Source organism: Ovis aries, chromosome 1 (genome assembly GCF_016772045.2).
Source record: "Ovis aries strain OAR_USU_Benz2616 breed Rambouillet chromosome 1, ARS-UI_Ramb_v3.0, whole genome shotgun sequence".
NCBI lineage: Eukaryota > Metazoa > Chordata > Mammalia > Artiodactyla > Bovidae > Ovis > Ovis aries.
In genome coordinates, this window is record NC_056054.1 from 178163781 (window position 1) to 178185570 (window position 21790).

At 38.5% G+C, this 21790-nt stretch overlaps 1 protein-coding gene across 2 annotated transcripts in view; it reads right to left on the minus strand.

Moving 5' to 3' along the window:
- Positions 1 to 848: 848 nt before the first annotated feature.
- Positions 849 to 21790, minus strand: part of BTLA (B and T lymphocyte associated) — a 35118-nt gene continuing 14176 nt past the window's right edge. Inside the window, exons 2-6 of one of the 2 annotated variants that reach the window (XM_042231310.1) lie at positions 15028 to 15351; positions 10989 to 11024; positions 9544 to 9684; positions 8014 to 8060; positions 849 to 2980 (exon numbers count right to left, since the gene is read on the minus strand). In XM_042231310.1, coding sequence (XP_042087244.1) covers positions 2705 to 2980; positions 8014 to 8060; positions 9544 to 9684; positions 10989 to 11024; positions 15028 to 15351 — 824 coding nt within the window. In that variant the 3' untranslated portion in view covers positions 849 to 2704. The remainder of the gene's footprint in view (positions 2981 to 8013; positions 8061 to 9543; positions 9685 to 10988; positions 11025 to 15027; positions 15352 to 21790) is intronic. The other variant, XM_042231315.1, reaches the window with a different exon arrangement.

The following is a 21790-nucleotide window of genomic DNA, read 5'->3' on the forward strand; positions in this document are numbered from 1 at the left end:
TATTTTAAAGTAAATGGCTATCAAATTGCACTACTTTACCATGTATGATCTGCCCCTAATCTTTGGTAAGAAGAACAGCAAGATATAGATACAGTAAATTGTAGTATGTTGACCCATGCTGGCCAATTAAATATTCTGGACTTTTCTCCATTCCATTAATTGTGCTTTTAATTTAGTATCAGGTAAACAATGAAGCAGTTTAAGCCATTAATCTGCACTTACTTGATTATACCTGTTGACAATGATTTTTATGTTTATTCAGACCCCCACTAGCATATTACTGTGTGTGCATGTGCATTCAGTCATGTCCAACTCTTTGAAACCCCATGGACTTAAGTCCACCAGACTCCTGTGTCCATGGAATTTTCCAGGCAAGAATACCAGAATGGGTCGCCATTTTCTACTCCAGGGGATCTTCTTGTCCCAGTGATTGAACCCAGGTCTCCTGCATTACAGGCAGATTCTTTACCAGCTGAGTCACCAGGGAATCCCATGCTGCTGCTGCTGCTGCTAAGTCATTTCAGCCATATCCAACTCTGTGCGACCCCATAGATGGGAGCCCACCAGGCTCCCCCATCCCTGGGATTCTCAAGGCAAGAACACTGGAGTGGGTTGCCATTTCCTTCTCCAATGTGTGAAATCCATAGGTTGGTGCAAAAGAAATGGCAGCTTTGCACTGTTGAACTTTGGTCTTTGATATTGGAATATATTCTTAAATAAATATGGTTATGTTATACATCATTTTAATGTGCATTCCTTTCTTTATGTTTTTCTGCTATGGATTTATTACTTGCTATTTATTTTATATTTATGTTAGACTATAAAAATTATGCTATACAAAAAGCAAATTCATGAGATCTTTTTATTTGAGTTCAAATAGGATGTAAAGCAGCAGAGACAACTCACAATATCAACAATGCATTTGGCCCAGGAACTGGTAGCAAATGTACAGTGCAGTGGTGATTCAAGAAGTTTTGCAAAGGAGACGAGAGCCTTGAAGATGAGTATAGTGGCTGGCCATTGGAAGTTGACAACGACCAACTGAGAGCAAGCATTGAAGCTGATACTCTTACAGCTACAGGAGAAGTTGCCAAAGAACTCAGTGACGACCATTCTATGGTCACTTGGCATTTGAAGCAAATTGGAAAGGTGACAATGCTCTATAAGTCAGTGCCTCGTAAGCAGGCTGCAAATCAAAAAAAAAAAATCATTATTTTGAAGAGTCGTCTTCTCTTACTCTATGCAACAATAACAAAATGTTAACGATTGAGAACTGTCTCAATCAGATTGTGATGTGTGACAAAAACTGGATTTTATATGACAGCCAGCAATAACCTGCTCAGTGGTTGGATGAAGAAGAAGCTCTAAAGCACTTCCGAAAGCTAAACTTGCACCAAAAAGAAAAGTCATGGTCACTGTTTGGTGGTCTGCTGCTGGTCTGATCCACTACAGATTTCTGAGTCCGGGCAAAACCATTATATCTGAGAAGTATGTTCAGCAAATCAATGAAATGCACAGAAAACTGCAACTCCTGTAGCCAGCACTGGTCAACAGAAAGGACCCAATTCTTCTCAATGACAATGCCTAAGCACATGTCACACAACCAGCATTTCAAAAGTTGAATGCATTGGGCTATGAAATTTCACTTCATCTGCCATATTCACCTGACCTCTCGCCAGCTGACTACCACTTCTTCAAGCATCTGGACAATATTTTGCAGGGAAAATGCTTCCACAACCAGCAGTAGGCAGAAAATCCTTTCCAAGAGTTGTCAAATCCTGAAGTATGAATTTTGTGCTACAGGAATAAACAAACTTATTTCTTGTTGGCAAAAACGTGTTGATTGTAATGGCTCCTATTCTGACTAATAAAGATGTCTTTGAACCTAGTTATAATGATTCAAAATTCACAGTTCAAAACTGCAATTACTTTTGTCCCAATGTAATAACTCAGTAGCATTATGTCACATTCATATATATTAGTCTATGTTACCCACTCACAGTCACTTTACAAATGCATCATACATTAATTGCTATATTTAGTACCTCTATTTGCTTAGTAATCTAACAGGATCGATATAAGCATTTGCTTGTCAGGCATGGGGAACATCTACCCTGTATCCAGTTGGTATATTCCACATCTTTATTGCATCATTTATTCTTTCCATTCTTTTCATATCATCAAGTTTAAAATTATTTCTCCTTTACATTTAAGAAATTCCAATATTAGATTGATAAAGAAAATTTTCTTATTATGAAAGACTGGAAACAGACACACAATCATCACTGTATTTATGTTTAGTTATCTGAATTGGGACTTCTTTTTCAAGAGCATATAGTGAAATGATCTAGAGAATCTAAACCTTTCTGTCCTACATTCTCTGTAGTCCCAAAGAAAATATTGAGTTTGCGTATCAGGTTAAATGTAGCTGGGTCTAAAAGTGATGTCTAAAAATGACATCATTTGGCTTTGGAAAAAAGATTTTACTGCCCAAGGCTATAAACATAAAAAGTTCCCAAAAAAGTTTCTGGGAGAAATTTTAGTCATTTGTCCTGTGGATGCTTAAGACCCAAGCAGCAAGGTGAACCTCCTGAAAGTGAAACTTCTCAAGCCAAGGACCATTGTTTGACTTTCTGTTGGTCTTCAGTAGTAGTGCTGACTGACGGATCAGTTGCTGATCACTGGTGGGAGATCAGGACCAGATTTAACTCCTCACACATATGGTTGCATACTCCGTAGGTGCTTCTTGCACATTTGTTGCCTGTCTTGGGTTCATTCCAATGACCGAATGCTTCAGGGAAGCATAAACAATGCCCTGTTTGTTTTCTTCCAGGCTTAGGTTAAAATAAACCCCAGACTCTCTCCGGACCCTAAACCAGGGGTCGTTATCATAAATTCCAGTTTCCAAATGCAATGTTTGGGAACTTTCCATGATGTTGACTTCAGTTGGCTCACTCTTAAAGAATTGGGGGACATCAACCTAAAAGAGAGAGAGAGAAAAAAAGATGTCTCTAATTACAACTTAAGGATGTGATAGTGCGTATCCACTAGGAAACTATGAGTGTAGGCTAAATTGAGTGTTTATACATGGAGAGAAATAATCTATTCTTTATTGCAGGTGTTGACATCACTCCTTAAAGCAGATTCTCACTTATTAAAGGGTGAAAGGCTTAAAGACCACTATGTTCTTCTGAAAGAGTTATTTTGTGCTTAAAAAAAATTACTTATTTTTAATTGGAGGATAATTGCTTTACAATACTGTGAAGTTTTCTGCCATACATCAACATGAGTCAGCTATAAGGAAACATATGTCCCAATCCTCTTGAACCTCCCTCCCATCTCCCACCCTATCCCAACCTTCTAGGTTGTCACATAGAACTGGGTTTCAGCTCCCTTTTATTTACAGTAATTTTTGAGTTCACAGAACCCTTTTTGGCCCCCCTTTGAAATGGAAACCACACATCAAATTAATAAGAAAAGCATAAAATATCCCTTCAGAACATTAGGAGATGTGTAATATAATGTATAGCATTAACACAGTTTAGGATAAAACAATTAAAGATAAAGCAGAACAGTTACTCTCTAAGGGACAAAAAGAATAAATACTATGAAGAATAAATATTAACCAAGACATATTATTATGATTTGAAACCTGGGACTGGAAGTTGCTGTCAGTTTGATGTGGGTGGACAAAGCTCAGAAAAAGTTGTGAAAATATTCCAGTTGTTATTTCCACCACAAGGATATTCTTACACTTCCAAATTGAGCCAAATATCTTAAAGTTTTCAAGAAAGATGTGAACTTATGTAAACTAAAAGTACTGAAACCTGATTTTTTAAAAAACTTTTTTCAGTTATTTGTTAGCTATTTCTACCTATACAAGGGACCCAGCTGGTAAAAAATGAAGATACCATGTTAATGCTAAGACTTGTTATTTCAATTTTCTAAATCCCAGTGTTACCAGTCAATTTATGTTCTTGAGGTTTGGCCTAATTTCTTTGAGGTATCAGGCCCATTACCTGATATGCCTAACCTGATAACCTATATGCCTTACCTGCTCTTTTGTCATCCACTTTGTGATGTATACAGAGTTCTATACTGGTGGCTCAGTGGTAAAGAAACTGCCTGCAATGCAGGGGAGCCTGGTTTGATCCCTGGAGAAGGGAATGGCAGCCCACTCCAGTATTCTTGCCTGGAGAATTCCATGGACAGAAGAGCTTGGCTGGCTATAGTCCATGGGATCTCAAAGAGTCAGTTTTGACCAAGTAACTAACACACACCCACACACACACACCATGCAAACATGTCTAACTCGGTTCTGACAAATGAAGTGTTAAATGCTGAGTATACTGCCTCCCTCCGATGGCTTAGCTGCCTAGGAAATAACTCCGAGGCTGAATGATTGAAAGAAGCAAGATTCATTTAAGCTTCTTTGTCTCTTGACTCAGATGGAAAGTGTCTCAAAGAAGCCTTACTGAAGTTTCTGGAGGAGCTCTGGAGAAGAAGACTGTCATGTGACCTAATAACTGAAAGTTTGTTGCTGAACCATGAAAGACACCAGGATTTTTGGCCTCTGGAGGAGAAGAATTCAGTCCAGGGCCAGAGATGAGGATTGATGGCTCAGAGCTTTTGTGTAATAAAGTTTTATTAAAGTATAAAAGAGATAGAGAGAGCTTCTGACATAGACATCAGAAGGGGGCAGAAAGAATACCCGCCTGCTAGTCTGTAGCTGTATGTTATACAGTTACTATCAGTCTGTTAGTGAGAGAAAGGAATGTCTCAAAACTCAGAGAATGGCACTAGGCTCCTCAACCACAAGATGCATTTTGAGATAATCTTGGCACCAGGGGAGTCATCCTGGGCCATATTATGATTGATTTGAATCTTGAAGAAAAGCAGATTACCATACAAATAGTTTTGTTTACCTGGATTAAGAGAACATGTATGAGTATAACATACTGGTTTGTCAAGTCAGTTCTGAGCTTTTAGGAGAACTGACTTGAAGACAGAGTCTGGGGTAGATGCATAGCATATAACATAGCTTAAGACAAATATTTCCATGAGAAAAATATATTGGTTAGCTCAAAATTTGAGAAAAGTTAAGTTCAGGTGGAACCAGGTGTCATTATGGCAATACAGTATTTTAAGAAAAACCTCTTTTTAAATTTGTATAGAGAAGGAGGAAAAGTATATCACTAGTTTGTTTCCTTCTGCCACTTAAGAGAGAGATTAAAAAATGTCTGATGCTTGCAGCCTATTTCCTCCATTTGGAGACCCATGGCCTTCCTGCCTGTTCAGTTCAGTCGCTCAGTCATGTCTGACTCTTTGCGACCGCATGAATCGCAGCACGCCAGGCCTCCCTGTCCATCACCATCTCCCGAAGTTCACTCAAACTCACATCCATCGAGTTGGTGATGCCATCCAGCCAACTCATCCTCTGTCATCCCCTTCTCCTCCTGCCCCCAATCCCTCCCAGCATCAGAGTCTTTTCCAATGAGTCAACTCTTCACATGAGGTGGCCAAAGTACTGGAGTTTCAGCTTTAGCATCAGTCCTTCCAAAGAACACTCAGGACTGATCTCCTTTAGTGGTTGGATCTCCTTTGGACTGGTTGGATCTTTTTGCAGTCCAACAGACTCTCAAGAGTCTTCTCCAACACCTGCCTGTCCAGTTCAGTTCAGTTCAGTCGCTCAGTCGTGTCTGACTCTTTGCGACCCCATGAATCACAGCACTCCAGGCCTCTCTGTCCATCAACAACTCCCGGAGTTCTTACCCTCTCATAACTAGCCATAAATCTTTAACATATCAACAAGGTCTCTGTTGTATTTTTTCAATCTACGTAGTTTGTCAACTCAATTACCTGCCTCCCATCCCAAAAGATGGCTAGTTTCCAAGGAAAACTTTGTTAGAGTAATTAGGTAAAAGAAAACATGGTGGCTGAACCTATTCTCTGGCACCTGATCAAAGTGGGTGGGTGCCACAAGGCTGGTGCACCATGGTGTGGTGGGTAGAGATGGCAAAACTGAAGCAGCTGTCTTATTCTATATTTGTATAGCACTCCACATTCTGTAAAGCACTTCAGAAAATATGTAATTCATTTATTTTTACTAAACAAGTACTTTCATATCCTCTAAGGACATCCTGGAATAGGATTAAAATTTTGACTTTTAAAGGTATGTTTTATATTATCCTTTCTCTACTTTGGATTTCTATTCCACTGGTTCACATATAATTCCCTCTTAACAAAATTTGAGTCTCAAAGATCTAATACAGTATCTCTTTGATTATTTTCTGAAATGTTTGATAACTCAAATGGGGCAAAACTCTGAATTCCTACGAAATACATGAAGATCATAAAACAAAATTCCCTGATAATTGTACACATAGAAAAACCCCCTCTTGAGTTCAACTGAAAATCATAAATAATTCATCCAGTTTACACAGAAAGAAATGTAACTATATTCTGGCCAACCTGGGCTTTACATGCCCAGTAAATTATTTAGATTTTTGTTTTTACCTTGCCAAAGCATGATTGCTATTAGTACCCTGACCAGGGATAAAACCCAAGGCCCCTGCAATGGAAGTTCGGAATCTTAACCACTGGACTGGTTAAGGAACCAGGGAAGCCCCTAGATCATTGTTTTAAATGCTGTCATAGCTTTTAGGGCTCATTGTAACAGAGTGTAGTTTGTTGTTGTTCACTGTGGAAAGAAAGGAAATCACATTTAAGAAAATTTCCCTATGTGAAGAAACAATACATTAGCACCCAACACAAGAATACTAAAAATTTCATACAAGTTTCTTAATCTGAATTTATTTACTTTTATTTAATGTTAAGCTACCTGGTGGGGAATGCTGAGTACCATTTAATATTATATATATTATATATATATTGGTTATATCTGCCTCTGGCATTTCTGGAAATTTTAAGACGTTGAATACACCTTTATTAATACTCCTAATGGAAACACCCACACCCACACAAATTCTTTTTGTGGTACCTTGTTTATGACTATCTGTTTTTAATCAGAGCTATATAAAATATTTTTCCAGAAATATGTTGCTTCATTTTGCATTCTATTTTGAGCTCCAGTCTTTACAGAACATTGAAGCCAAAGGAAAGGTCTAAACTGATATTCCAAGAACTTGTGGGGGAAACTGCTCTGCTTCTGAAGAACCTTTTGCTTTGTCTACCAAGTCTCCTCCTTAATGAACACACACACATTATGAGTGATTTTGCATAGTAACTAGACCTGTTGTCATGCTTCTTTATCTGCTGGTATGACTCATTAAGAAATCATACTTGATTTTATGAGGTTATTTGTGATTCATTCTTTTATTTACTCCCACCTGCAGGAGATAGTGAAGAGCAGGGAAGCCTGGCCTGCTGTAGATCATGGGGCTACAGAGAGACGGACACGACCTAGTAACTGAACAACAACCCTTCTGAAAACACTTAAGGCACTTTTGTGAGAATAAATCAATAGACTGAAGTCACATAACAGGTTGAGAACAGAGTCAATGTTGTATAGTTCAGACTCTGACTTTTCTGCTTAGGTTCTACACTGCCTTCTATGCCTAATAAGACTCACTTATGAGATTTGCTAATCTCAAGGAAGAGCTTCCCAGGTGGCTCAGTGGTAAAGAATTTGCCTGCCAATGCAGGAGACACAGGTTCAATCCCTTGGTCTGGAAGATCCCTTGGAGAAGGAAATAACAACCCACTGCAGTATTCTTGCCTAGGAAATCCTATGGAGAAAGGAGCCTGGTGGGCTATAGTCCATGGGGTTGCAAAGGAGTTGGACATGACTTAGCAACTAAACAACAATCTGGAAGAATCTTTGCTACCAACTAAAGTAAATGTAAAATAAACACATTTTAAAAGTAAGTAAATGCATATAGCATTTAGAATAGTGCTTGGCACATGGTGTTACACAGACTCAATTAAATTTTTTAAAATATATAAATATTAGCATGGTATAACACAGGTTGTGTTATATACCATTAAACATACCAGGTTAGTATCCCTTCCTGTTGAATTAGAAAGCTTCTTTTGTCTCCCTGCAATTCAAAAAGAAAAATAAAATAAAAAACCAAAAAAGGTAAAGAACAGCACAAAATAAAATTCTTCCTCAATTCCTTGTAAGTTAGGGTCATTTAAGAATACGGATTCTAGAATCAGATTGCTAGGTTGAAATTCAGTCCCCATGTAAACTCACCCACGTGTACACCTTCTACAGCATTATTATTAGTTTGGGCTTCTTTATTTGCTATGTCCATCATGACACACAAACCTCTGTTTGTGAGAATTCGTGCTGTCCATTTTGTTCTTTTGTTCTTCACTTCCCATTCCAGAAGAGCCTATGGCATAGCCAAGAGGAGGGCACAGGACCTAGCCCAGCACCTTAAAAACCTGGGAATCTTTTTCCTGGGGACATTCTGTATGTAATGCCACACTCCCAGCTGTCCTGTCACCTAGACAGCTGGGATCTCCTCTGGCCTAGTTCACTTTGAATGTGGTAAATCAAAAGGTTTATCCTTGCTTTTTTTCCTGAAGCTCCAGCTACCTCAAGAAAGGTGGTGGAAACTGGAGGTGGGTGGTGGGGGGGGACATTGAAAGAGCCTTGGTGTTGCAGAAGTGGAGTTGGAGTCACAGAGGAGTCTCTCAGCATCCTGAGAAGGTTCCAGGCTCCAGAAGTCCTCACCACAAAACACCAAGAGCACTTTTGCTGAGACAAAGCTTTCTCTTGTGGCAGCAATAAGGATTGCTCTGTCCAGCTTAGTTTCTATAGCTACACTGTGGCTGCTGCTGTGGAAAAAGGAATTAGACAAGATGACTGAGGGGGAAAAAGGAAAGAGAAAGAGGAGTGACCTGGTTTCGACCCCAGCTAGACCAGAATTAGTCATACCCCCTCTCTTACGTGTTTAAGTGTTTGCTAATGACCTTTAGTGAATTCTTACAGAAATAGAAAGTAATTGTTTTCAAAATATCACCTCTCTGATCATAGTCAACCACGTTTTTCAAATGCATTATTGTTGGGTAGGGATTCAGTTCAAGCATCTGTTTATGATAGCGACAGTCAGCACAGACATAAGAATTTCCTTTGGGGACATTGGGTTTTCATTTAGACTGGGGTATGGATGACTGGCATAATGTGATATGACTGTGGAAAACAGGACCAAACAAACTAATTCAATGCACATATGTTGATCTATGAAATTATTTCAACCTCCTTTTCAACACCCTGAATGTTAGAAGAATTCCTCCTATGATGGACCCAAGTAGAATGAATAAGTCCCAGCAATATTACCTCCTCACCACAAGCCTTTGTTGTGGTGAGCATGCCTCTTTAAGACTAGAGGAGATCTGAATTTATCCATTTGGCTTTCCAGTGGAAAGATGAGTTATTCCCCATGACATCACTGTCCATGGTTTATAGTAGAATATTGTGGGAAAAACCACCTGAAACTAACTAAAATCTATCAGCCACTGTAAATGAACCTCAAATGTGTGGCACAGAGCAGCAGAGAAGATGGAACTCACCTCGGTGCCTTCTAAGGCAGCAGAATAGGTAGAAACAGGTAATAAGCAGAGGTAAAGCCCCCAAAGGAAGCAAACTATAAAGGATCCATTGTCGGTCTACCATCTCTTCCTTGGAGAGCGGTCTTGAGGCATTCTTTGTATCTGAAATGTTCGTTAATACTCAAGATGGTTAGAAAATATGAGACAAATGAAGTAACACCCTCTGAACTGTCAGAACTTGAATGGAGTTCTAGCTGATGCCTCTATTTCTCTTTTAAGAGGTTTCTCCCAAGAACCCCAGGACTTAGTCCTCTCCCCAACCTCTTGCTTTAATGCTGAGTGTATGTGAGTGGCTATAATTTATCTAGGGCTAATCGCCTGTAAAACACTATCCATAACAGCTCTCAGAAAGTATTTCACCATGCCCTTTCATTTACAATGTCTTGTTCAATTTTCAAAATGATCACTTAAGAAAACTAAACAGAAAACAACAAACAGAGGAGAAGAAAAGTAAGGAGTATATATATATTTTTAATCCAGTCACTTGTTCTGAGAAGAGTAATTGTCCCAAGACTTGCCAGAAATCCAACAGCTAGTAAATGGCAGTTACTGGGACTCAAGCCAACATGTTTTTGAAACAAAATTGAAGTTCCTTTAATGCTTTGAGTTGTCTCATTAACCCTGATATTTCCAAATACTTTTATTAACTTCAAATATCTTTGGTATCTCCAGATATGCTTCTATGGGCATACAACTGGTTCCCATTATTATTGATCAATGTTAATGTGTGTTATGGAGAAGGAAATGGCAACCCACTCCAGTACTCTTGCCTGGAGAATCCCATGGGCAGAGGAGCCTGGTGGGCTACAATCCATGGGGTTGCAAAGAGTTGGACACAACTGAGCGACTAACACACAGAGACACACACAATGTGCATTAAGGCCCTGTTTTTCCATGATAGGTTGTAACTTACTAGTGGGTCGTGCGACAACTTAACAGATAACAAATGAAGCCAAAAAATGAAAGATAACAAAATAGAAAATATCAGAATTCATCATAAATCTTTTAACTTTGTACTTGTGCTCAATTTTGTTTGTTCAGGAAGGCTTTATTTTTAGATATATTAACCTAGTTATACATTCCTCCCTCATATGCTTGGTTTTGGGGTAGATGTGGTCAGGAGCTACTGGATCTGGGCATGAAGTAGTTTGGTAATTGAGTGGTAACAAATACTGTATTGTTCATGTGGCAGCTGCTATTTAGTTTGGGCGAGCAGCCAGCTTATTACAAACAGGGACAAATTTAGCTGTCTGGGGGAGGGGAATGGATAAGAGCACAGGACTATTTCCCACAACAGATAACTTAGTACAAACAAATCCACTCAATGAAGAAGATGGAAACTGTATTACTTTCCAACCACATAACAATCTATTTCCTTGATTTTATTTGGCAAGTTTGATACTTACTTATAAGAGGATGCTCTGAATTATTTTGAGTCCGTTCTGAAACAGAAAAACAAGATAAAGAAATGAAATTGGTTGTGAAAACAACGAATGTTCTACTCAGTTTTGTCCAAAATCAGAGCTAGTCTCTGGCAAGACATCTGTATTTACATACTAACAGAGAATTCAATAATTCAGCTGAAAGGCAGTTTGGAAAATGTGTAGGTCATCACTTCAAGTTCATGGACAAAAGTCCCTGGGTTTATTTTGAGTCTTAAAGAAAGACTATAAAACACTGCTACACTTAAAACGGAAAACCAAAATGTGTATAGTACATGGAACTCTGCTCAATGTTATGTGGCAGCCTGGATGGGAGGGGAGTTTGAGGGAGAGTGGATACATGTATATGTATAGCTGAGTCCCTTTGCTTTTCACCTGAAGCTATCACAATACTGTTAATCGGCTATACCCCAATACAAAATAAAACTTTTTTTTTTTTAAGAGAGACTGTATAAATACAACCGAACCTTTCTCTGTCTGCTTTGACTCCCTCTTTCCACTTCCGTAAGTATAAGGAACCAATTCAGCCTATAGGACTTCTTTTAGCACTTGGAATAACAAGATATACATTCAGCAGGTGCTCCAGGGGAGTATAGAATGAATGCTACGAGGAAAGAAGGCTTTTGATGATGTGGTGGGAACTAATTCTGAAGAAAAGATAGTGCTTCTCACCTTCTGCCCACTCCTGCACCCCCACTCTCCTGCTAAAATCATCACCATCTGCCTTTGTGAAGCTCCTAATCAGGGAGTGATTGACCAAAGGCAGATTGGAGAGAACAGAGTTGCAGGCCAGTGTATGTTTCAGAGACTGTTCTGTTGACTTTCCTCCCGAGACTTTGCAAACTGCTTTTCTTCCTTCTGGGAGATCATCGCTTTCCTGGATAACAATTGGATCAGCATCCAAACCTGGACTCTATCACAATCCTGCTTTCACAAGGGCTAATCGACCCAGGGATTGAACTGAGTCTCCTGCGTTTTAGGCAGACTCTACCGTCTGAGCCACCAGGCAACCCACTGATTTTTAACTTGAACATAGAAAGCAAAGCAGAGTCAGGCACAAAAACAGGAGAAGTTCCAATACTCCATAAGAAAGATACTTCAAGGGAAAAAAAAAAAGAAAGATTTTATATCATAGCTCCAAAATTTATTTACCAAAAACATGGTCCTGAAATATAATTTCAGAGTATATTTTTCTCCTTACATCATGCTCAGTTCATTGAGTACTCCCTGATACAGAAAGAAAATAATTTTTCTTTGACACTCTTCTTGCTATGTTTGTTTTAATCACTTCACAAAAGGAAAATCCACACCCAATTCAAAGACAATTTCTAAATGAGTCATTTGACTATTGTAAAGGAAGCAAGGATGATCCAAAGAAATATGACATAGTTCCTGCTTGCCAGTGTATCATAACCCCTCATGGGATAAAAGACATTTCCCTACATATCTGTGGTACAAGGAAATCTGTGATAAATGAGAGGCAAAGACCTTAAATAACACAAAAATTACTAGGAAAGAGAAGTCACTTTCTCTAGGATAAACATAGACAACTTCATATAGAATTAGAAAATGAGTTGGGCTTGACAGGAGGGGTAGAATTTTGATAGGTGGAGGCAGATTGGTGTCAGCCCAATACTGTAAGCACTGAGAACGCTCTGCAGGGGACTCAACTAAAGAATGGCATTATGAAAGAAGCCTAAGTATGTCAGGAAGATTTTTGGCTGAAATGAACCAAAAGAGGGGATAATTAAAAGACAAGTAGTTCGTACAACTAATTGGAATCTTTAGAAGGAAGATAGTGAAGGTCTGAGCTGATCATGAAGCTCCAGGAGGGAACCAATTACAGATTGGAAGGCTGTTGACAGACAAGAGTAGAAAGTCAAAGCAAAGTCTTGGAGAATTTCTACTGGGCTCAGGAGCACGAATCATCAATGTGATAAAAAGGGAATGATAAGAAGGTGAGAGAGTAGGAAATTAGAATAGAAATCTTGAGAAGGAACTCAAAATGCCCTTCATGTCTCCTGCACTGCTCTTAGATGTCCCCTCTCACTACTTCACCCTTCACACTCTTCTCCAGTCATCCCCTCGGGACATAAAGTTTAGGAGGGAATGCTGCCTCCCTTCTTTCTGAAGTTAGGCCTCAAGGGAGACAGAATGTAGATCTTAATTTCAACTCTGACTTAATCTCTATCCTTCTCAAACTATTCCCAAAAATTGAAGAGGAAGAAAAGCTTCTGGACTTATTTTACCAGGCTAGTAATATCCTGATAGAAAATTACAAAAACTACAAGAAAAGAGTATTTTAGGGCAATATTCCTGATGGGCATACATGTAAAATCATGGTGAATGATCCTGGTGCAAAGAAAACAAAGATATCCTAAAAAAAGAGAAAACTACAGGCAAACATTAATGATAAACATAGATGGAAAAATCCTCACAAAAATAAAAGCAAACAGAAACCAATAATACACTAAAAGGATCATATACCATGACCAAGTGGGATTTATCCCGTGGATGCAAGGATGGTTCAATATCTGCAAATCAGTCACTATGATACACCAGATTAACAAATTGAAGAATAAAAACCATATGCTCATTTCAATAGGTACAGGAAAAGCTTTTATAAAATTCAGTGTTCACTCATGATAAAAACTGTCTGCGAAGTGGGTACAGAGGAAATACACCTCAACATAATAAAGGCTATATATGACAAGCCCACAGCTAACATTGTAATCAATTTGAGGAAAGCTAAAAACATTTCCTCTAAGATCAGACACAAGACAAGGATGCCGATTCTCACCAATTTTATCTAATGCACTACTGGAAGTCCTAACCATAGCAATCAGACAGGAACAGAAATAAAAGGAATTCAGATTGGAAAGGAAGAAGTAAAACTGTCACTGTCTGTGTTCATAATACAAATTTGTTGAATTCATTTATTGGATCTAGTATAATGGTTTGTGCAGATTTTTAAGGATTTTCTAATATTTAAAATCCTGTCATCTGTGAAAAGAGATAGTTTCACTTCTTCCTTTCTAAGTTATTAATACATGTCTTTTATTTTTCTTACCTACTTGCTCTGGCTAGAACCTTCAGTTCAATACTGAATAGAAATGGCAAAAGTAGACATCTTTGTCTTGTTCCTGTTCTTGAGGGGAAAGCTTTCAATTTTTTATCATTGAGTATGATATTGGGCTCCTTTGTCCTTGAGATTCTCCAGGCAAGAATATTGGAGTGGGTTGCCATTTCCTTCTCCAGGGGAACCTCCCGACCCAAGAATTGAACCCAGGTCTCCCATATTGCAGGCAGATGCTTTACCAACTGAGTTATGTGGGAAGCCCAATGATATTAGTTGTGGAATTTTCATAGACCAACTATTTTTTACTGTCTTCTGCTTTTCTCTATTTGTGTTTCATGTTTTATTCAACATAGTTTGGCCCAACATGACCTGTCCTTCCTCTGTTGTTGAGCCTATTGAGGGCCTCTGAGGAGGGATTGGGCGGCAGCAAAACCCATGACTATTCTCAAAACTCATCAAGGAGCCAGACTGTTTGTGTGCTGATTGCCCTCTGTGCAAGCTGTGAACTATTAATAAGGGTGTAATTGTCTGAGCAACACAAACATAAGGTCAAGGATTTATTATCAAAAAGTCAAGAACTGATAAATATGAGAAAAAATTTAAAGGGCAAAAAGTAAAAAGCTGTCTACTATTAAATTTGATATTCACCGCAATTTTTCTCATGATTCTGTGATACAATTTTAGACTTATCAAATAAATGTTATGTCCCCTAGAGGCAAGACCAAAAATTTTATTATATATTTTTCTCTACTCTTCACTGTCTCATTCCAAAACACACAGTCACGTATGTGACCACACATCACAATTTATGATTTAACATGAGTTCAATGTCTAACATAACCACTTGAGAATCTGAGCCCTCTTTTTCTTAAAACATGACCAAAAAAAAAAAAAAATTAGATAGTCTTGATATCTAGAACTCACCTGTCACATTAATGGTAACTGAGTGGCTTTCAATGAATCCAGATGAAGAGTTCACAAAACAGCGGTATGACCCACTGTCACTAGCAAGCACTTGATTAAAATGCAAAATAAAAACTGAAATAAGCTTCCTTTCTTCCCAACCCATAGACCCCTGAAGTCTGTCACCAAGATGTAAACAATTGTTTCCTTCAAGCTTGCACCAGGTCACAGCAGGTCTATTAGCACAATATTTCATAGGGCATTCCAGTTCAAATGGGTCCCCTGATGATACAACATACATGGAATATTTCTTAATGTAAAGTTTTATATCACATGACTTGTCTCCTGGAAGAAAAAAGCAAAATTAAAATCAATTCTGTTTTGGAAGGACTAAATATTTGCCACCTCAACAGTTTCTGTGAAAGATTTATTACGCATGATTTTATAATTTTCTCAGATAACATTTTACAGTATATTAACCCTTACTAGCAGAGTGTCTGCTGTGACACATAGTAGATACATAATAAATATTTGTTAAAAAATTAAACAATTTTCTCAATTGTTCAATGATTTCATCAATTTCTAAAATGTTAACAGTTTATTATTATAAAATTATATTTTATTCTAATTAGGTTTATTTTATTATCATGTAGCTACTCCAATGTGAGAGTCACTCAGTAATGGAAATCTCCATGGAATTCTCTAGGCCAGAATACTGGAGTGGGTACCCTTTTCCTTCTCCAGGGGATCTTCCCAACCCAGGGATTGAACCCAGGTCTCCTGCTTTGCAGGCAGATTCTTTACCAGCTGAGCCACAAGGGAAGCTATTCCAATAGTAGCAAATAATAATAACTTCTTGTTACTTATATTGCAGAGGCTGTTTAAAACATACTACATATTTTAGTTATTTAATCCTCACAACAAAATAATATATTGTATTATTATGAATCTTGTTTTCTGCATAAGGAAACTGAGGTAATAAAGACCTTACCTAAAGTTATAGTCTAATAATTAAAATAATCAAGATTTAAACTCATACTAGAGTCCATTACTCTATAATTCATTATCCACTACTCTGCTGTTGTTTCTTGAGTAGTAATTAGTAATTTTCTATTACTAGCTCAGGTATAGTTCAATAACTGGGGGAGAAGAAATTTTTGTAGACAAATATTTCCCTATGATAGTTGGCATTACATTTTTTAAAACTTGTGTTTCAATGGCTTTAATGACACATACCTTGAAAATTTTCCATTCCTTTATCTTGTATTGCATGTACAAGATAAATGCAATACAAGATAAATTTCTGAAGAGAGGATGTTTTGAAATAATTGAATTTTTTATGTTTTCCTAAGTGGGAGGAAGAGCAGTTATCCACCTCTTCTGGAATTTCTGCCTACTGACCTGACATAGAAGAAATATATTTTCTTTTGTTTTGGTGGGAAGAGAAAATTTTCCTGGAAACAGATTTTTCTATTATCTTCTTTGAGCCTTCTGTTAGTAATAGTCAATTGCACATAAAATCTGAAGCTAAGAAAAAATGTTTTAATTCTCTATGTTATTGAATAAGTTCTGTTACCCTTAACTTATCAGGAAAGGTTATACCTGGTTACCTCACCATCTGAAATATAATTTATAGCCAAGATATGTGAAAAAGAAATTCTCTCCAAGCAAACAAAATAAATATTACAAGATTCAAAATTTATCTCATTTTTATTCACAATTCTTACAATTCCATTATTATTTCCTATTTAACCCAGAGCATAATTATGTTATATAATACAGATTAATAACTTATTTATAATGATAGCATTGAATCAACAATAAAATTTTATGTTTAATATTAATACCATCCAATTTTAGAAACAAAGAAGTGTTCAGTCTGTTTTACAAAGAATTTCATCAGAAATGGTTACTTCAAAAAATGTTTTGGCTTCCAAAGGGGCAAATTCAATTGTTTAGAATGTACATTTATGTGGAAGTATCCATCTATTATGGAGAAGGCAATGGCACCCCACCCCAGTACTCCTGCCTGGAAAAATCCCATGGATGGAGGAGCCTGGAAGGCTGCAGTCCATGGGGTCGCTGAGGGTTGGACACGACTGAGCAACTTCACTTTCACTTTTCACTTTCATGCACTGGAGAAGGAAATGGCAACCCACTCCAGTGTTCTTGCCTGGAGAATCCCAGGGACGGGGAGCCTGGTGGGCTGCCATCTATGGGGTCACACAGACTCGGACACGACTGAAGTGACTTAGCAGCAGCAGCAGCAGCAGCAGCATCCATCTATTAATTGCTGGAGAATATCATGTTTTTTGACTGTGTGGATCACAACAAACTGGAAAATCCTCAAAAAGATGGGAATACCAGACCACCTTGCCTGTCTCAGACATGCAGATGATACTACTCTAATGCAGAAAGTGAAGAGGAACTAAAAAGCCTCTTGATAAGGGTGAAAAAGGAGAGGGGAAAAGTTGGCTTAAAACTCATCATTAAAAAAACCTAAGATCATGGCATCTGGTCCCACCACTTTGTAGCAAGTAGATGGGGAAAAAGCAGAAGTAGTGACAGATTTTATTTTCTTGGGCTCCAAAATCACTGCTGATGGCAACTTCAGCCATGAAATTAAGACACTTGCTCCTAGGAAGGAAAGCTATGACAAGCCTAGACAGCATATTAAAAAGTAGAGACATCACTGTGCCAACAAAAGTTCATATAGTCAAAGCTATGATTTTTCCAGTAGTCATGTATGGATGTGAGAGTTGGATCATAAAGAAGGCTGAGCACTGAAGAATTGATGCTTTCAAATTGTGCTGGAGAAGGCCCTTGGACTGCAAGGAGATCAAACCCATCAATCCTAACCCTGAATATTCATTGAAAGGACTGATGCAGAAGCTGAAGCTCCAATACTTTGGCCATCTGATCTGAAGAGCTGACTCACTGGAAAAGATCCTGGGGCTGGGAAAGATTGAAGGCAAAAGGAAAAGAGGCCAGCAGAGGATGAGATGGTTAGATAGCATCACAGACTCAATGGACATGAATTTGAGCAAACTCTGGGAGGCAGTGAAGGACAGGGAAGCCTGGCATGCTGCAGTTCATGGAGTGGCAAAGAGTCGAAAACGACTTAGCTACTGAACAAAAACATGGTGCTTTTAAAGACTTATGCATAAAAGGAGCACGAGAAATTGCACCAGTTCATGACAACTACTTAATCTTTTTGTCAGTTACCGCATGAGTGCATATAAATCATGAAATATTCTACTATGGGCCTAACACGGTATGGTGGTGAAACAAAATAACTAAAAGAGGCCAAGGTGCCTAGGCACTATGTAGCAATTCATATCTTTTATCTTATTTTTTTTCCAGTAAAGTCTTAAGAGTGTTTTCTCTCTGAGTTCTTTTCCTACATCCTTATAGTTCTTTTTTGGCTCTGTCTGTCCCCATTTTGTACACTTCCTCAGCCTGTGGCTCAGCTGGTAAAGAATATGCCTGCAGTGCAGGAGACCTGGTTTCGATCCTGGGTTGGGAGGAAGATTCCCTGGAAAAGGGAAGAGCTACCCACTCCAGTATTCTGGCCCTTGAGAACTCCATGAACTGTATGGTCCATGGGGTTGCAAAGAGTCGGACATGACTAAGTGACTTTTGCTTCAGACACATATTCCACCCATCCTCTTTAATTTCCTTCAGTGATTGCAAATTATTAGATTTACAGACTTTAATAGATTTATAGTATCATAGGTTACAGTTATATAAGTATAACTGAGAGTATAATCAAAACCCTTTTTTAAAGATAAAGAAGGTTGAGGACTAGTCAGGCATTGAGCTGGGGGGCAAATAATGGTCCTGCATTCCATGTATTGCTTTACCTAGCATAATGTTCCACTTTATTTCCATATTCTGGACAGCATAAATATTCTCATTTTTAGCTATTTCCTATCACTTAATAAATCTCTCACTGTACATCTCAAAAATACTGTTCAAAGTTAATTGTAAACTGTTTGGATTTTCAAGAATCAGATTGAGACAAGTGGCCTGCACAGAACATTTAGAAAACCTTGAATATTTAGATATTTACAATTGCTCTGAGACCATAGACAGTTCAGTTCAGTTCAGTCACTCAGTCGTGTCCAACTTTTTGTGATCCCATAAATCACAGCACACCAGGATTCCCTGTTCATCACCAACTCCTGGAGTTCACTCAGATTCACGTCCATCGAGTCAGTGATGCCATCCAGCCATCTCATCCTTGGTCGTCCCCTTCTCCTCCTGCCCCCAATCCCTCCCAGCATCAGAGTCTTTTCCAATGAGTCAACTCTTCGCATGACGTGGCCAAAGTACTGGAGTTTCAGCTTTAGCATCATTCCTTCCAAAAGAACACCCAGGGCTGATCTTCTTCAGAATGGACTGGTTGGATCTCCTTGCAGTCCAAGGGACTCTCAAGAGTCTTCTCCAACACCACAGTTCAAAAGCATCAATTCTTCGGCGCTCAGCCTTCTTCACAGTCCAACTCTCACATCCATATATGACTACTGGAAAAACCATAGCCTTGACTAGACAGACTTTAGTCGGCAAAGTAATGTCTCTGCTTTTGAATATGCTATCTAGGTTGGTCATAACTTTTCTTCCAAGGAGTAAGCATCTTTTAATTTCATGGCTGCAGTCACCATCTGCTGTGATTTTGGAGCCCCCCCAAATAAAGTCTGACACTGTTTCCACTGTTTCCCATCTATTTCCCATGAAGTGATGGGACCGGATGCCATGATGTTTGTTTTCTGAATGTTGAGCTTTAAGCCAACTTTTTCACTCTCCTCTTTCACTTTCATCAAGAGGCTTTTTAGTTCCTCTTCACTTTCTGCCATAAGGGTGGTGTCATCTGCATATCTGAGGTTATTGATATTTCTCCCGGCAATCTTGATTCCCACTTGTGTTTCTTCCAGTCCAGCATTTCTCATGATGTACTCTGCATAGAAGTTAAATAAGCAGGGTGACAATATACAGCCTTGACGTACTCCTTTTCCTCTTTGGAACCAGTCTGTTGTTCCATGTCCAGTTCTAACTGCTGCTTCCTGACCTGCATACAAATTTCTCAAGAGGCAGGTCAGGTGGTCTGTATTCCCATCTCTCTCAGAATTTTCCACAGGTTATTGTGATCCACACAGTCAAAGGCTTTGGCATAGTCAATAAAGCAGAAATGGATGTTTTTCTGGAACTCTCTTGCTTTTTCCATGATCCAGCGGATATTGGCAATTTGATCTCTGGTTCCTCTGCCTTTTCTAAAACCAGCTTGAACATCAGGAAGTTCACAGTTCACGTATTGCTGAAGCCTGGCTTGGAGAATTTTGAGCATTACTTTACTAGCATGTGAGATGAGTGCAATTGTGTGGTAGTTTGAGCATTCTTTGGCATTGCCTTTCTTTGGGATTGGGATGAAAACTGACCTTTTCCAGTCCTGTGGCCACTGCTGAGTTTTCCAAATTTGCTGGCATATTGAGTGCAGCCCTTTCACAGCATCATCTTTCAGGATTTGAAATAGGTCCACTGGAATTCCATCACCTCCACTAGCTTTGTTCGTAGTGATGCTTTCTAAGGCCCACTTGACTTCACATTCCAAGATGTCTGGCTCTAGATGAGTGATCACACCATCTTGATTATCCGGGTCATGAAGATCTTTTTTGTACAGTTCTTCTGTGTATTCTTGCCACCTCTTCTTAATATCTTCTGCTTCTGTTAGGTCCATACCATTTGTGTCCTTTATCGAGCCCATCTTTGCATGAAATGTTCCCTTGGTATCTCCAATTTTCTTGAAGAGATCTCTAGTCTTTTCCATTCTGTTGTTTTCCTCTATTTCTTTGCATTGATCGCTGAAGAAGGCTTTCTTATCTCTTCTTGCTATTCTTTGGAACTCTGTATTCAGATGCTTATATCTTTCCTTATCTCCTTTGCTTTTCGTTTCTCTTCTTTTCACAGCTATTTGTAAGGCCTCCCCAGACAGCCATTTTGCTTTTTTGCATTTCTTTTCCAAGGGGATGGTCTTGATCCCTGTCTCCTGTACAATGTCACGAACCTCATTCCACAGTTCATCAGGCACTCTATCTATCAGATCTAGGCCCTTAAATCTATTTCTTACTTCCACTGTATAATCATAAGGGATTTGATTTAGGTCATACCTGAATGGTCTAGCGGTTTTCCTACTTTCTTCAATTTAAGTCTGAATTTGGCAATAAGGAGTTCATGATCTGAGCCACAGTCAGCTCCTGGTCTTGTTTCTGTTGACTGTATAGAGCGTCTCCATTCCTGGCTGCAAAGAATATAATCAATCTGATTTTGGTCACTTAAATACTCTTGGTTTCCAAAAATTCAGAAAAAATTAAGCAAATTCAAAGTCAGGTTATGAGGTTATTGAAAAATTGAGGAAGAAGGGTAAAATCATTCACCAAAAGAAAGTGTTTAAAAACATTATGCCTGGAAGTGGTTGGAACTGCAACAAAAATAGGGAAGAGATCAAAAGCAGAAAGGTCAAGTGAAACCCATCTTTTAAGAAGTCCATTCCCCTCCCTGAAGTTAATAAACTACTTCAGCCTTCTAATTTCTGTTTTCATTTTCTTGGATAAGTCGATCATAGTCTATGAAGCCTGCAACTCTGTGCCAGCATCGTGAAAAACAAAATAGTTATAGGTAAAGAGCTTTTTAACCTCAAAGAATGTATCATTTAATTGGTGAGGTAAGATTAGCCATCAATGACACTTTTCTGGAATAAATTTACTACCTACCACTCTTCAAGTTTAAC